This window comes from Chelonoidis abingdonii, chromosome 5, assembly GCF_003597395.2.
Source record: "Chelonoidis abingdonii isolate Lonesome George chromosome 5, CheloAbing_2.0, whole genome shotgun sequence".
Taxonomy (NCBI): domain Eukaryota; kingdom Metazoa; phylum Chordata; order Testudines; family Testudinidae; genus Chelonoidis; species Chelonoidis abingdonii.
In genome coordinates this window covers 87,843,978-87,862,007 of record NC_133773.1, presented here as the reverse complement: position 1 = coordinate 87,862,007, position 18,030 = coordinate 87,843,978, and the positions used below count along the sequence as shown (strand labels likewise).

Genomic DNA, 18,030 nt, shown 5'->3' with positions numbered 1-18,030 from the left:
TTTAAATAACCAATTAACTGTGCATTAAGTGTTTTTCTCAAGCTACCAATAGACAGTTTGAGAAATATCAAAAGCTAGAGAGGCTGGAAAAGCTTTATCCCATTTTAAGAATGGAAAGTTCTATTTCTGGACTAGAAAGTAGCTGCCTACTTGACAGTTTAATTGATCTTAGCAAAATTCAGTGGCCACAAGGAATTGCAAGGTTTTGAACATCAGAGAATTCTTGGGGAGCTCACTTGTTTACACAAGACTTGCTGGAGAGAATTTAACAGAACAACTTTTTTTCCCTTATTCTGTACAACAAGAATGTACTGAAGTTAAGATTTAAGAGTAGCTGCACATCAACCTATACAACTGTTGAAGGAGTCACCATGCAAACACCTGGGTAACTTAACTATCCTAAAAATTAGCATTCAAGCTGTTCTATGGTTTGACTAGAACTGCTGTGTTGTAATTATCATGCTGAGCGCTTCTAGTGCCTACTGACTACAACAGGGGTTTAGGTTTCAGGATTTTATTTAGGCCTCTTTATTTATCAGAAGAAACACTCCACTACCCATCTTTGATGTTGCTGTTCCTCTTCTGGTTTAGCAGGGTTACTGGCTCTCTGTGGGGAAGCTGCAGTATATACAAACTGATAGCCCTGGGAAAACATCCCATATTGGTGGCTGTATGAGCCTCTGGCTGCACAATAACTTAGTGCTATGTCAGGATGCCACTGAAGCTGTTAGTAATCCAGAGACAGCTTCCTGAACAGTTTTCCTTCAAGCTTATTAAAAATGAGCTTTGAAATAAAGTTGTGTAAAAGTTCCAAAAAGTACTGACTGTACAGGGGTAACAGTAAAATTAATTATGCATGAAATGATGTCAAATGTGCGCACACAGAAATTTTTGCTATGTTAGGGGTTACTTGGAACTATATTAAGTGCAAAATATGTACACAAATACTTTTGAAGTCAGCAGTGTCCCTTAAAGATGACTAATTTGTTTTGGAGGACCAGATCCATTTAACACACATCACTGCTGCAACACCCAAGAATGCCTATGGTTAACAGAAAACACTGGTTGTCCACTGTGACAGAGAAGCCAGGTCTCAGCTTTGCTCCATGGAACTCTCAGAGGTATCTTTGAAAAATCAGTTTGCAAAATAGCAAATATCAAGGAAACAAGATGCAAAGTTAAGATATTGACTCTCAGAACATTATCTTGAGAGGTACTAAGCATCCACAACTCCTAATGAAGTCAATGAGAATTCATAGAATCATAGAATATTAGGGTTGGAAGGGACCTCAGGAGGTCATCTAATCCAACCCCCTGCTCAAAGCAGAACCAATCCCCAGACAGATTTTTACCCCAGTTTCCTAAATGGCCCCCTCAAGGATTGAGCTCACAACTGTGGGCTTAGCAGGCCAATGCTCAAACCATTGAGCTCTCTCCCCCGCCCCCAATTGTAGGTGTTCAACGTCTCAAGACACTAAAAAATAGTCCCAGTAAACTTGGAGTGAAAACACACACCATTTCTTTGCATCTCCCCTTAAAGAGAATACTTCTCTCTGTTGAAAGATAGGAACCATAGGGGAGCGGGGGGAAATCAAGTGAATACCTATTTACAAGTTCTGGTATCCAGAAACTACATATTTTGGAATAAAAGACTGGTGGGTGACCCAGTACGCACGTGTGCAGCAACTTTTATTGTTTTAACATATCTTCTCTGTAAAGCTTTCACTTTAAGAATAAATCTGCTTGCTTAGTAAGCTTGCTTATGTGGTAACTCATAACTGCTGGCAATTATGTTGTTCATAGCTTTCAAAGAGAAGCAAAGAGCAGGCACTGGCATAGTTAAACAGTTTGGCTTGCTGGAAATAACATAGTGTAGGTAGGGAAATGTGCAGCCTGAAAAAGATCAGGGAGGATGACAAACACAGGACTTGGCTCAAGGGATGCAATGTCTGGGAGCCAGTGCCTAAAAAAAGAGTGCCATTGCTGGATCACAAAGGGGAAATACAAGTGCAGTTGCTCTGAACTGTGACAGTGGGCAGCACCTCACAAGATCAGGTCTTGGGTATACTTGCTTACACTTAGGTGACTAAAAATTTCCTGACTCTAAGATCTTGTCTACACTAGACAAGGTTTTCCAAAAATAATTATATTGGCAACCCTCCCAATGGGGAGACAGCTCACACCAGCAAAACAGCTCTTTTGCTTGTATAACTTATACCAGTTCCCTAAATGAAATAAGCTTTACCAGCAAAAAGAGTTTTGCCAGTATACCTGTATCTCCACTATGGTTTCTGCCAGTATAACATCAGTTAGCCGATGTGATTTTCCCCATACTTCTAACCAACATAGCTACACCACTTCAGTTTTGCTGTAGACCAGATCAAAGATGGTGGTGAGATCTACTTTAGGGTCAGTGTTCACTACAAACGTAACTGAGTTGGGGGTTCTCTGAAACACAGCTGTCCTCAATCCTGTTGCAACACCCATCCAAGGATTTGCGCCAGTTACAGGACACTTAAGACAGACAGGTCCTAGTCACACTAGTAGTTGCAAATCATGTTGTAAACAGATCAGGAGACTGGTCTCCTGGTTAGTTGTAGCTGTAATTCAAAATATATCCAAAGATTAAGTCTCCAAAGAAGAATCAATGGATTCTTTAAAAGTATTGTTCAAAAATCTTTAATAGTCTCCTGAAATAGCTCCTTCTCAATATTTAAGAGCTTTCCTCACTATTCCTGTAGATCTCTCGTCTCTATTAAATCTTCTATATTAATCCCAAAAGACTGATAAGTATAAGACCAGCAGATGTTCATATCTGTTAAGTGTTCAAAATAAAGAAAAATATTAAAATTGTATGCTATCTACATGCTCTTCATTCCCTCTCTCTGGGGACAAAATACACTTATTATTCCTTTAACTTCAAACTCAGTATTATCAACAGATTTAGTGTCATAATGGCTTTGCCTCCCTTGTATACACATTTGCACTGGTATGCTTTTGGCTCCATTCTTTTGTTAGATTTTTTTATTCTCTCAATTATTTGAAAATCATGAACTAATAAATACTGAAAAGAGGTTTCTTTTCTCAATTAAGAGCAAAGCATCAGTATTTAAAGATGAATAAAGATTCTCCCTATTTTTTTAAAACCTGTATTAACCATTAACTGTGTGTTACCATTGTGTATGGTAAACAAAACAGGACTGTAAAAGAGTTATTTATTCTCAGCTAAGATATTTCGGTCACATTTTTAGGAAGCCTTTGTTCCATGGCCTAGGAGCCAATATTTAAGACAAGTTGAGGGCATTTAAAGAGCAGCAAGTCTTCAAATTCACTATTGGCTACAAAAGCAAAATTTAGCTTTGGTGTTTAATTGACTACATGAGTCCATTACACAAATGCAAGATTTAAATTCTGACCAACAAGGAGACTTTGTTTAGATATTTTTAGAGGCTTAGTGTTTATATTTCCTGTTCCGTTCTGTGCTGGAAAATGCATTCATATAATTGAATAAAGAAGAGACATTTGAAATTTGCTTATTGTTGCTGCTATAAATAGGACTTCTTCAAGCTATTCATTCTAAATCTTAATGATCTGCAGATGCACAGAGTGATATCCAGAGTGGATATTCCATGTGGGTGGGCTGAAACACAGGCTACTAAATCTCAGGTCATGTCTACACAACAATCTTAAGTCAACCTATGTTAGGTCAGATTTACAGCCACTGCAGTAATTACAGCAATGGCTAATGTCCACGCTACCCTCCTTCTGTCAGTGGTGCATACTCTCACACAGAGCACTTCCACCAACTGGAGAGGGGCAGTGTGAGAGGCTGAGAGCCAGGGCTCTCAGTTCCACGCATCTCCTCACCAGGAGCCCAGCTTGGACCTCAGGGAGCAGCAAGGCTCCCATTGGGGAGTGGAGAGCCCAGGCAGCAGCCCAAGCAGGGAGCCTGGGTGGCAGCCTGGCTTGAAGCGGAAACCACGCAGCAGCCCAGCTGGGGAGCCAGCTTTCTTGTCAATTTCACAGCTCAGTGAAGCCATAAAATTAACAAGACAGCTAACAGCCCAGGTAAGGAATGCAGTGTCTACACAGACACTGTCTCACCCTAACTACACTGACGTAAGCCCTACGCCTCTCGTGGACATGGAGTTATGTCGTCGGTGTAGTTGGGCACTTACATCGGCAGGAGCAAGGCTGTAGTGTAGACACTGACCTAGTTACTGCCTTATGTCAACCTAACTCTGTAGCAAAGACCAAGCCTCAGTCTTAGCTGAGGAGGCAATTTAAAGAAAAATGGTTCTGTGGCTAGCAAATTAGTAGAAGTCGTTCATATAATTTTTTTTTCAAACTGCATGATTATCTATAAACACTGATATCTAAGACATTTATTATGAACTCAATTTTTAAAATATTTTCCCAAATTGGAGAAAACATTTATTTTCATTACTACTTGAGAACATGTTGCATAAAAAGAAGAGAAAGCATCATCTGCTGGATCAGGAGGAGTCTTAAGACCTTTCTACTCAGGTCTGAACTTCAGTTTGCCCATCTATAAAATGGGGCTAGCACTACACTTCTCTAAAAGATACCCTGACACCTATGAAACAAGAGCTGCATGTATTTAGGTATCATCAATATTTTACCTGATCATTATGGCAAAATTTCTAATATGCAACGCCAATCTGAACATGCACAAGAAATTCTGAACTGACTCTCAAGAATATCCTTTACTTTCTAATTTGTCATCCACACTTTTAATCTGTTCAAACAAGCTCATTGCTATATTTAAGTTTTACATAGACTACTGTCAAACAGCAGACAAGTGAAATACAAGCCAAATATGGTTATCAAACCAAAAGCCTACTGAATGGACACCGCACAATTCTATAATCATATTGCATCCAGTGTGATAGATACAAGTTTCAGAACTTTCGCCACTTGCGACTTTCAGCTACTTGGAACTCAACTATTTTATTTGGGATTTTTTGTTAGATGGACATTTTGCTTAGCGCAGGGATCTAAGGCTTCACACATTAACCAGTATTTCAGTCTATCATATCAGGCACCTGGCTTAAAATGCTCCTTAATACTGCTCTATATCTCAAGTACATCCCCTATGGGACCTTGGCATTCCAATAGAATACCAGCATTTAAAAGAATGCTGCTTTCCAACCTGCATGCTACATTCAGAGTTGCACTTGCATACTCCTGGGCGAATTCTGCGCCACTGCCATAGAATTCCCCCCCTCTGCAGAAAATACATTCTGCCTCCGAAGTGATGCAGTTCTGCCTCTTGCCCACCAGAGGCCATTGTGGCACCAAACAGCCTGCTGCATTAATGCTATTGGCTGTTCTGGCACCATGGTGGCTTCTGGTGGGGAAAAGGTGGAACTGCAGCACTTCTGGGACAGAACGTATTTTCTTGGGGGGGGGAAATGTCTGTGCACGTGCAGTGGAACAGAATTCCACCAGGAGAACAAATTCATCACAACACCCTGCCCACAGAGCCAGGTTAGGACAGAGTAGGGCACATGGTGCTGCTGGAAGAGGGGGCAGGAAGTGTCATAGACTGGGGCTCGGAATGGCTAGTGGGGAGGGGGGGACAAACTGGGGCATGGGCTCAGGAGCTAGTGGGGTGACAGTATTGAGCCAGAGGCTGAATGGGAGTGGGGGTGCACGGTCACATGGGGAGGAGGCTGCAGGGACCAATCAGGATGGGAGGATGAGGGGACAGGGGTAGATATGCCTGACTGAATGGGAAAGATTTGGGATCCGACAGGGTGTGCATAGCGTAAACTCTCCATCTCCTTAACAATCCTAACCCTCCCCCCAAAAATCCCGTTCCGTACTTCTCCCAACCACACCCAGCAACCCTCCAGGTTCACTCCAGGCTCCTTCCCTCTCACTTGGTTCCTCCATTACCCCTGACACTCCCAAGCCTTTTCACTGCTTCTGATGGGTGCAGGAAATACAGTTCAGTATTCTAAATTAAACAAATGACTCAAAGTTCTGTATTAATATGCCTAGTAAGGAATCTATTTGTTTAAAAGAAAAAAAAAGTACCAGAATCTTTTTTTTTTTAAATCTCTAGTTACAGACATACTTTCTGAAAGATTTTTTGAAATAAATTCCCAAAATAATTGAAACTGGCATGATTATATTGTGTTATTTTGACAAATAAAATATTCAGAATATTGCAGAATTTTAAAATATCATGAGCAGAATTTTTAACTTTTTGGTGCAGAATTCCCCCAGGAGTAATTTACATTGAGCAGTGAACCAGTTCCTACTACAGCAGTGGTTCCCAAACTGGGGTTCGTGAACCCCTGGGGATTCACCAAATGTTACAGAGGGTTCTCGGGAAAAAAATTCCCTAATGGCGGACAGAGCTCTCCATAGGGACCCTGGGCAGCACGGGGTCAGCAGCCTGGAGCTTTGGGGACTTCCAAGAGCTAAACAGATGAAAGCACGCATATTTATCACACTGAGGAGATGCAAACTTCAAGACTCCTTAGAAGAAATGGAAAGGGAGGTGGATATTTTTTGCTGTTTTTAAAATTAAATAGGCTGCTAGTGTTGTTTTTAAATTATTATGAAGATCAAGTTTAAGCTTTGTTGTAATGCGCATTGTTGCTCAAGACCTGAATGCTTGTGTAGGAGAAACTCTTTTGAGTTGCCTTCTTAAATACCTTCATGCTATTTCACACCTGATACTCCTTGATGAAACATAGGAGTTAGAGGTGCCAGTACGGGGGGAGGCGCGGCAATGAGAGTCATGTGCGGCCCCTGCGTCGGCCCACCCTTAGGCGGGTCCCTCTCCTTTTTTCCCTGTGTCCCCCCCCCCACTTTTCTGGCAGTGCCCGCCCAGACCCTAGGGTGCACGGGGGCTTTGCCTCCTCACCGTTTTTTCCTATTGGCGCCCCTGAGAGGAGCCTTGTCTTATAACAGGCTTAATCAAGAGATAAGCTACAAAAGTGAGATTTGGAAGAGTTGCCATTTTCATAATGTAATAAAAATACTGTAATGATAACTAATAATTAATAAACAGTATGTAGTAAGCATGTCATAAAACAAATTTTATATATCCAAGATCACTGCTTTTATAATTTATATTGAGGTAAAAGAGAAAATCCCTGGAAATATTCATTTTTAGGAGGGGGTTCATGAGACTTGACATTTTAGTGAAAGGGGTTCGCGGGTTGTTAAAGTTTGGGAACCACTATACTACAGATACACAGTCTATCGGGCATCTTAAATTGAAGAAGTCTTCTTATCCCCCTCTCGCCATTGGAAAAAAAAGAATTCTCTCTATACACTCCCCCTACCACCTATATTTAAGGGTGGGAAAAAATCAATGCCTTTTTTTTTCTTAATTTAAAAAAAAAAAAATCTGATTTTTTTGCTAAAATGCTTTTGTAGCTATAATGTATGTTAATTAAACCTCAATGATATCTCACCATGGAGTAGGGATTACAAATTCTAATTCTATAGCATGAGACAATATATTCATGTAATGTTTAAGAAAGATTTTGTAAATGAGTTCCAATAGCTCATGGATTAGGGACCCAATCTTATGTGGTTCCAGGGGCTTCCGTATAGATTATTTAGGATAATCTTTCTATCTACTCAATGGGACTCGGTCTAGAAGATACAGAGATGCTTAGTTTTGCAGTTCGCAAACTGTGGATTTGTGTCTCCAGAGATAACATGCTTGTTAATAGCAAAAATGTTTTTAAATAAATAAATATTATATAGAGGTGAGAAATAACACCTCTGTCCCTCTGCAAATTTGTGTACATGGAGTCAATCCCTTACCTCTCTCTAAAAGTGCAAAGTTTCAAAAAGTTCAGTGAATAGAAGATTGTTGGGGGCGGAATAGATCTGGACAAGGAGAAGAAGTCTGGAGATAAATGTGAGAAGGGAGGGAGAGGCAACAGAAACAAAAGTGAAACTGTGTGAGCAGCATATTCCAGAAATCATGAGGTCTGAGTGTAGCCTTCATTGATTTGAGATCTACCATACCATTCTCTCACTAAAAGGGAAAACCTATAATTGCAACAGGCCGTAAGAGAGACCCAGTCTGGAAACATTTGAATGAAGTTCCTCTACCTGTGGGTAAGACAGGCATGCGTGCAAAATGCAAACAACACAACAAAGAAATGCAAGGCCTGGTCACCCGAATGAACATTATGAGAAGTGTTCCTTCTCAGGAAGAAGCTGTGTTGAAGATGATGAAAGGAACATGTCTGAACATGCAGGATCTTCAGGTTGGTAAACTTCTTTATTTCATACTTTTCTTAAAGACTGCCTGTCTTCCATCTAGACTATTCTTGAATTCTCATGTTTGAGCAAAAAATATAGTTGTTACTCTATGGTATTATCATATTAGATGCTGCAGCTGTAATAAAAAATAAATAGGCAGATCTTCCTTTTACAATTTCACCTTTAAAGTAGTACTGAACGTCAGTGAATGCAATGAGTAATACTAAATGAGCAGTATGGTGGCAATAATTAAATAACTGCACTGACTTATGCTGTTTAGAAGAATCCATCCTCAACATATAGGATTCTGAAGACTATCCACCTTCAAGATCACCACCATTTTCTATAGTTTCAGAGTTATCTGCCAATGATAGTGTTTCAGTCACATCACATATGTCACATAGTCACAGTATATCACCTGTAGCAAAAAGAAAAAAAACATCTCCATCATCCAAATACAACCATAGATAAGTTTGTGGTAAGAACCAGTAGATTACAAAAAGAGGTAACTGATGAAAAAATGTCCTGGTTTGTTTATGCAACAAACTCTCCTTTCCGCATGACTGAGAACCCACACTTCATTAACATGGTTCAGTCATTAAGACCAGAATACTAGTCCATCCAACAGAGCAGATGTCACAGGCAAATTGCTGGATAAAGTGTATGAAAGAGAAACTGAGCAGTGTGCAAAAGGTCTAAAGGGTGAAATTGTTAACCTGAGTCTTCATGGGTGGAGCAATGTCCACAATGATCCTGTTGTATGTGCTTGTGTGACAACTGAAGAAGGGAATGTCTTCTTTACAGAAACAATTGATACATCAGGAAATGCACACACAGCAGAATACTTACAGAAGTAGCAGTAAAAGCTACAGCAAACTGAAAAAAAATTCAAATTTCTAGTATGCAGCTTGGTCATAGACAATGCTGCAAATGTATTCAAGATGAGAAGAAATTTAGAAGAGAGTCCCAAGCTAACAACATATGGTTGAGTTCTCTTTGATGTATTTCCTAGCCAAAGACTTCAGGTGTTTCAGAAATAAAGGCTAATATTGTTGAAATTGCAAAATACTTCTGCAACAACCACTTTGCACCAGTTGCTCTGAAAAAAGTGGGAGGAACCAAGCTAACTCTCCCACAAGACGGATGATGGAACTCAGTACTGGACTGTTTTGAGCACTATAACAAGAACTGGCCTAATCTTATGACAAGTTTGTGAACAAAATTGTGAAAAAATAGATGGCACTGTCACAGCCAAAGTTCTCAATATTGGGCTTCAGAGAAATGTTGAACACATGCTGAGTACCCTGAAGCTTATTTCTGTAGCCTTGAATGAAATGCATGGAATAGCTGTTTTATTGAGTGAGACCTTAAAAAGAGAAATATGCAGTGACAGAGTTAAATTACAGGCATTAAAAAAAACAAATGGGACAAGCACTATCTCCAGCTCATTTTCTTGCAAATATTCTCAATACTCGGAACCAGGGTCAAATCTTAACTGCTGAAGAAGAGGAGTTGGCTACAATGTGGACATCCAGCAATCATCTCTCCGTAATGCCAACTATAATAAACTTCAGAGCTAAGAGTGAACCATTCAAGAAATATGTTTGCTGATGAGGTTTTAAAGAAAAAGTCACACCAGTGAACTGGTGGAAGTCACTTAAGCACCTGGATTCAGAGACTATTGAAGTGATAATCTCACTTTTAACAGCCATAGCTTCTTCTGCCGTTGTAGAAAGAACATTTTCTTCTTTGGATTAATTCATTCCAAATTGAGAAATCGTTTGGGACCTGAAAAAGCAGGAAAGTTTGTTTTTCTTTTCCAGATTATGAACAAACAGGAAAATGAAGGTGAAGACGACTGAGTTAGCTGCAGAAGCCAATTTCTCATGTTGACCTGGCTGACACAGTCGATTTAATTTTTGTGTTGTTTTTTTTTTAAAGATTTCCTTTAACTGTTTTAGTTAAACTATTTTAACAAAAACAAACCTGATTTTAAAAACTTGAATGTTTAACTAAATTCAAAAAATTCATATGCTTGTTTTGTTAAAGTATTATAAGTTTGCTGTTGAAAAAAAAAATTCAGAGAGCATAATGTTGTTTTAGTTATATAAAATAATTTAAATGTCTGTCTGGTGATGTTCTCCTCCTAATACAGCATGGCAAGAAAATCCTCCAAATATTAATGATTAACCTGTTGAATTGGAAATAGGTCACCTCTCAGTGACTTCATAAATATCTCCTTCAATTACCTTTGGTAAATGAAATAACCAAGCAATCATTCACTTTCTGATACAGCTGTAAAATTAATCTGAAAAGTTTTCAAAATAAATCACTTTAAAAAAAGTATAGTGTGTACCGTCTAAAAATGAAACCTACATCTGAGTTGTGAAAAATATGTATTAAGGTTATACCAACCAACAAGAGTGCACTTTTATGTAGAAATCCATGATTAAATCGAGTCTTCCTAACTAGTGATATAAATCATGATTTAAATCAAATCCACTCTGCTATATATTCTCTTCCATCTCATCACAGAAGAATGGAATTTGAAACCTGATTACAGTCACTTCCTAACTAAAGAAACCAACCCAAACAAACAAAACTCAGTCGCAGATCTCTTCATTTATATGCTAAATATTTCTGTATATATGCTATATATATACTGTCATTATTTCTCAACAGCTTCCATCTCATTGAGAAATAATGACTCTTCAATAAACTAAGCACACCAAGTAGTATGTACTTTCGTCCGCAAGACAGCCTAAAGCATGTGTGCAGAACGAAGTGTTTCCATGTAAACTTTCATAAAGCTGTGTGGTAAAATGGGAGGAGCACTCTTAAAACATCACTTTTCCTGGACACACAATCCTCAGTCTTTTCACTTTTTTAGTTCAGGTAAAAAAAGGCTGATTGCTGCAACTGAGTTAATGACTGTCATCCTAAATAATGTATGTCCAAAATAATAATTCATAAGGATTTTGTTCTTTTAGAGAGGCCACATGCTCTCAGCCAAGAACATAAAGGCTACTACTTTGAAAGAAAGTGTTTAAGTAGTTGAGAGTGACCCACATAAGAAGATACATTTTTCAGTCATCTGAAAGTTTTGTATTTTGTGCATTTAGTATGACAGGTTCATGTTTTCCCTACCAGCATTATTAAAAGTCTTTAGGGCTGTACCAAGGTGTCCTTCCCCCTCAAAAAATGTTAAGCAACAATTTTCAGTTTTCCAATTACTTGACTAGCGTACACAAGGAGAATTATGTATCTGCTTTCTCCATTGACCTGGGAAACTGTCAAAGCAAAACAAATAGAAAGATACAGTGCTTCCTTTCTATAAGGCTGCTCCTGAAAACCAATGGTTTTTCATCTTGTAACAAGACACCCGTCATTAGTTTCTAAATGAACTGCTATGAAGTTGGGGCCCAGACCCTAAGAGTAACATTAACAAAGCTTTTTAAATTATCTCACTATACCCTAAACTAGTTCAGCATTAGATGTACAGCTTAAAAAGCACAGGCCAATCATTCTTAAGTCTGGCATCAGAATAGCATTGAGAACTGCCAACTCAAATATTATTTTATGTGCAGTATTTACCTATGAAAGGAAAGCCATTTGACTCCTTCACACAGCACTACTCCCGACGTCATAAGAAGTTCTGCAAAATACTGAGTCTCAATTCCTTCTTCCTCATGCTTTTTAAACTGGATACCAGAAGTTGTTAGTAGTTCTATGGAGTCCTGGGCATACATGTCCTCCCTAGGATGAGAGACATAAGTAATACAACATTCAGATCCACACAAAGACACAGCCTCAATATCAAGTTTATAAGTAAAATCCAGCACAGAATGCTGTGTATACTTGGAACATTTTGCCCACTGTTTCAATAGGCAGTGTTAAAACAGATTTAACAATGTAGACACCATGATATAACTGTTAAGTATGTACACATCTGAAAACCGTGCACTAAAACTGGTGATTATAAAACAAACAACTCTTTTACACAGTATTGACCGAGCAGTTTTAACATTATCCTCAATCCCGTTATAAGATAAAATTCCGGAACATTTAAAGGAAACAGCAAAGAAATTGAACCAAGCTCTCTAGGGATCAACGTAGGACTATTTTCTTATATTAATCACAGATATTTGGGAGAAGACTGGTTGTTCAGACAAGATTACAAAAACTCTTCCTTCACATAACCAAACTACTTTCCCTAATGTCTAGGATCCTACCAAATTCACGGCCAGGAAAAATGCATCATGGACTGTGAAATCTGGTCTCCCCCCGTGAAATCTGATCTTTTGTGTGCTTTTACCTTATACTAAACAGATTTCACAGGGAAGACCAACTTTTTCTCAAATTGGGCGTCCTGACCAAAAAGGGAACTGCAGGGGGTTTCCACAAGGTTATTTTAGGGTGGGAGTCACAGTGTTGCCACCCTTATTTCTGCACTGCCTTCAGATCCGGGTGGCTGCAGAGCAGCAGCTGCTAGCCGGACACCCAGCTCTGAAGGCAGTGCCCCTCCAGCAGCAGCGCAGGAGTAAAGGTGGCCAAACTATACCATGCCACTCTTACTTCAGCGCTGCTGCCTTCAGAGCTGGGCGGCTGGAGAGCGGTGGTTGCTGACTGAGGGCGCAAGCCTCTGAGTGCAGCCAGCACAGAAGTAAGAGGTGGGTAATACCCATCCATCGCTGTTGAATCGTGCGGCTGCCCTCTGCTGGCGTAGGCTCTGCCTTCAGAGGCTGGCTCCGGCCAGACAGCCCAGCTCTCAAGGCAGCACCACTTGTCTGGCACAGCACAGAAGTAAGGTAGCAGTTACCAAAACCCTCCACCCCAATAAGTTTGCTGACCCCCTCCCTTCCCCCCGCCCCCCACAACTCCTTTATGGGTCAGGACCCCTACAACACCATGAAATTTCAGATTTAAATAGCTGAAAACATGAAATTTACGATTTTTAAAATTCTATGACCATGAAATGACCAAAATGGACTGTGAATGTGCTTGGGCCCTCCTAATGTCATAAGGATGGATTTCAACCAAGATATATTAATCACTCCAATACTTTAATCATCAAGGAAATTACAAGTTGAGATACACCCTAAATATTTAGGAAATTACTTTCCCTTGCAAAATTTCTGACTCTATTGTAAACATTCAAAACAAGCAAGAAAGACAAGCTGAGCATATTGATTTTGAGAAACTGGAAGGGCTAGGGAGGGAAGATTACTCAGGGAAAATTCCTTCCCTCTTCTCCCAGGTCTGAAGTCATAAATCTTGACCTTTTTCTCTCTTCCTATTGATCAGGGTAATAATGAGATTAAAAAATCCCTAATCTTCTAGTTTGCCGCACATATACACAATAATGATGCATAGTAAGAAAAGGGAATACTATTGCCAATACAATGTATTTCAGAGGGTACCCCTAAAAGCTTTCTACATTTAGGTAAGTCCTATACAACACCCATCATTGTGGTAAATGAGACCCATACAGATCTTTATATATTTAATATTCCACTGCTGCACAAATCCACCAAATTAAGACTACCAGCACCGCCACCGGAGACCAGGAGAGAGAAAATCCTCAACTGTAGCTAAAAGCAACCAAAAACATTCTTTTAGTTATTAACTTCTGGGGCCTAATGAAACCAACTGGGTTCCCTATTCAGGTAACCAACCACATTCTGGTTTCTAAATAAACATGAGTGTAGCTTTGTTCTTTCACTAGCTTGTCCTTCAAAGACTTGCTCATGTAACAGTCAACATTCTAGCAACTGCTGATGTCAAGTTTGGAATCTCCCCCACTTTTCTCTTAATTTCTCATTCCTCTTCTGTTATTTCTAATTATTATTTCACTCTGTAAATTGCTTTGATACATTATGAATAAATGACACTATATAAGAATGGGCCACTCCAAGTTAGACCTTATGAACATTAGCTGTCATTGCCTATGCCATACTTGTTGTGTAGATAGAAGACTTTGATGTCCTACGTTTTCATTTCAGTTAGGATTTTTTGGGTTGTTTTTTTAAAATCCATTACTTACACAAGTGAGTGTCAAAAAAAATCTAATTTTAATGAGCAGGAAGTTAATGTAATAGTCAGGATTTAATTTTATTAATAAAATCCAGAAATTTCCTTCTGAACTGTAAAAAGTGTACTTGTTTTCTTTTGACTAACCAAGTTTGGGCTGAAAGTTCAGTATCTTGTTCTGCACCCTGCACAACTACTGTTGGCAACAAAAATGAAGTTTTGTGCCCTAATACTTTTTTTTTTTTAAATATCTTTATGTCTGGTTTCACAATTATATCATGCTACATACTAAGAAAGATTCCTTTTACAGTATATTTCACATTATTAGCACCATCAGAAATTAGACAATCTAGAAACAAAGAATTTAGGCAGAACTACTTCAGTTAAAGGCTAAAAATGCATATGAAAGAATTATAGAATAAATCTTCAAGGTCCTGAGTGCCCTCAATTCCCAGCTCAGCACCTCACAAGACTGATCCTTAAGTTATACAGATGATAAAGCAGAATATATAAAGGAAAATACAGGAATGTGGGACTAATGAGTCAAGAAAGCAGAAGTCCATTTGCCTGAATGGCCTTTTCTTGTATCTAAAGTGTCTTATACTCCAAGTAGAAAGGACCATACTTACTAAAAATGTATTAACATCAGTCCTTTGAGATTTTAAATAAATACTGTGCAAGTAATAATTAGAACATGCTTCGGTGTAAGAAAAAAACTAAAAACCCAACAGTAATAAGATTTTATCACCACTTACGTTAAATTAAATTTAAAATTAAATTGCCAAGTTGAAGTTCCTGGAGGGTATTCTCCTTGCTCATTCATAAATGTCAGTCCTAGCTGAATTATCTTCAGCAAGTCTACATTACAGCGCAGCAGTTGGTACTGATAGTCCGCATTGCTTCTGAATTCTCCAATAGGCCTTGCAACTACACCTGGAAACTCTGTGTCCTGTAAAAAAATAAGTTTACAGCTTCAACAAAAGAGAAATCTTATCTGGAGCACACCCACTCCAAATATAAATATCTGAAGAGCAGTTTTCCAAAAACACTTAACTTTATAACTCTCACTGAAAATATGGTATATGGCTGTATTCTTAAAAAAAAAAAAAAAAAAAAAGATGAACATTACTATCACCACGATAGATTACCTGCAGTGATAATTCAGACTTTCCATTTTCTTCAATGGATTCTGGATCCAGACATTGAAAAAGACTAATGTCTTGTCACTGAGAAAACTTGTATACAGTGTTGTTGTAACCATGTTGGTCCCAGAATATTAGAAAGATGAGGTAGGTGAGATAATATCTTTTATTGGACCAACTTTTATTGGTGAGAGAGACACGCTTACTCAGCTGTGTGTGTCTATATTACCTCACCTACTGAGAAAATGTGACTAGACCACATAGTACACTAAATAAGGCTCAGTCACAGACATACCATGGCAACATAATTATACTTCCGTATAACTTGACGAATTTTCTTCATTTCTTCATCCAGGTTACAAGCCCAAACTTCACAAATTCTTTGGCTATGATCTACCGTAGCTGCTGGCATAGTGGGGGGGATTTAGATACCAGGCATCAAAGAGTTATACTTGATTGTGGGTCAGTTTCATAAAATAGATTTTAGATGTTTACCTAAAAGACAAGAACATAAATACAAATTTTGATTCTCAGTGATTTGTAAAAGAATGCTTCCTTAACCTTCAGAGCAAGAGCCAACAGTTTTCCTGAAACTCAAACGAAAGTAAAACTTAGTCACTGAAAGTTTATGGACATGGTACTATTCAATAGCTGCATTAGTGATTTGGATAAAGGAGTGGAGAGTAGGCTTATAAAATGAGCAGATGATATCATACTGGGAGGGGCTGCAAGTGCTTTGGAGGATAGGATTAAAACTGAAAACAACCTTGACAAATTAGAGAACAGGTCTGAACTCAAGATGAAATTCAGTAAAGATAAGTACAAGTACTTCACTTATGAAGGAAAAATCAAATGCACAAAAACAAAATAGGGAATAACTAGCTAGGCAGAAGTACTGTTGAAAAGAATCTGTGAGAGCAGTGGATCACAAACTGAATATGAGTCAACAATGTGACACAGTTGCTAGGAAAGCTAGCATCATTCTGGGGTGTATTAATTAGGTGCATTGTACGTAAGAAATAGGAGCTAATGTCCCACTCTACCTGGTGCTTGTGAGGGCTAAGCTGGAGTCCTGAGTACAATCCTGGGACCCACACTTTAAGAAAGATGTGGACAAACAGAAAAAAGTCCAGGGGATAGCAACAAATGTGATAAAAGAGTTAGAAAACCTGACCCATGAGGAAAGGTTAAAAAACCCATTTTCTTCAAAGGATTCTGGATCCAGACATTGAAAAAGACTAATTTCTTGTCACTTTAATCTTGAGAAAAGAAGCCTGAGGCAATATCTGATAAGAGTTTTCAAAAACGTTAAGGGCTGTTATAAACAGGACATCTACTGGTGATAGAAAAAATAGTAATGGGCTTAATCTGCAGCAAGAAAGATGTAGGTTAGATATTAGGAAATACTTTGCAATTATAATGGTAGTTGAACTGTGGATCAGGCTTCGGGGGTGGGTGGGGGGGGGAGGAGAACAGTTTGGACAAATGCCTGTCAGGGATGGTCTAGCTTACTTGGTGCTGCCTCAGCGCTGGGGGCTGAGCAAGCTCTCCAGATGAGACCTTTCAGCCCTACAGCTCTATGATTCTAAAAGATGACATCCTACTTAAAAACAGACAGAACTTTTCAGTTTTGTTAATTTATTTGGTGTGACCGATTTACACAAAGCCAGGCAGGCTGCTGGCATCTCAGATAAGATTACTCCGCGCTGCAATGAAATGCCTCCAGCAAGGACTCCCTCAACCTCTCTCTCTCTCTCCTCGGAGAGCTTGTGCTGGAGTGCGTTTCGCAGCACATGCCAACTAACAGAGTGAAATGCAGTGACGGAGGGAAGGATCAGACAGCCGCCAGCACCGCATGGTTTGACGAGACCCTGGCTGAGTAATATATATTATATATTCGCACCGTTCTAAGGAGACACAGACTCCAACTCCGGAAGGGTCCGCGCTGGGAGCAGCTGGCTACCTGGAGCAGGTGCCGTAACAGGCACCGCAGCGCCCCACAACCCCACTGTCCTGACCCGCCCTCCCCCAGGTCAGCTACCTTCAGCCCACATGGAGCCCGCCGGGCGCACGGCGGGGGTCATGGGCTGCAGCGCCCGGTGCCGCGGGATCCAGGCCGCAAGCAGAGACCGCCCCACCCCAGCAAACAGGAACTGAAAACGGAGAGCAGCGCGCGCCCCGTGCGGAGCGGGGGAGCCGCCGGGCCTGGCCGCGCCCCTCACCCCGGCTCCGGAGCTTTAGCGACCCCCGGAAAGGCCGCCTCCCGCCCGAGTCTCCACAGCCCAGCACGCCCGGAAGCCAGGTCCCTCCTGCTCTCACCTACGCCGGGTTCACACGGGCGGGGCGGGGCAGAGTTGGGCGTGGGGTAGGGGGGGTCTGGCTAGGACCCGGCGGCGGCGGAGGCGGCCCCAGAATAGCGAGTCGCACCGAGAAGCGCAGAACCTGCCGCCCCCACCGCACAAAGCCATTACATCATCTCAGCGCGCCGCTCCCTGACCTTTCAAGTCTGACCCCTGACCCCGGCAGGGCGCTCTCGGCTCCAATCGCGCTCCACGTTCCGGGGCCCGGCGGGCACCACCGCTGCGTCCCAATAGAT

General features: G+C 40.3%; 1 protein-coding gene across 2 annotated transcripts in view; it reads right to left on the bottom strand.

The window, feature by feature from the left end:
* Positions 1–17,931, bottom strand: part of CNOT7 (CCR4-NOT transcription complex subunit 7) — a 33,161-nt gene extending 15,230 nt beyond the window's left edge. The window contains exons 1-4 of one of the 2 annotated variants that reach the window (XM_032770070.2): positions 17,754–17,931; positions 15,730–15,929; positions 15,048–15,241; positions 11,857–12,018 (exon numbers count right to left, since the gene is read on the bottom strand). In XM_032770070.2, the coding sequence (XP_032625961.1) occupies positions 11,857–12,018; positions 15,048–15,241; positions 15,730–15,846 (473 nt within the window). In that variant the 5' untranslated portion in view covers positions 15,847–15,929; positions 17,754–17,931. The remainder of the gene's footprint in view (positions 1–11,856; positions 12,019–15,047; positions 15,242–15,729; positions 15,930–17,753) is intronic. The other variant, XM_075066434.1, reaches the window with a different exon arrangement.
* Positions 17,932–18,030: the final 99 nt, after the last annotated feature.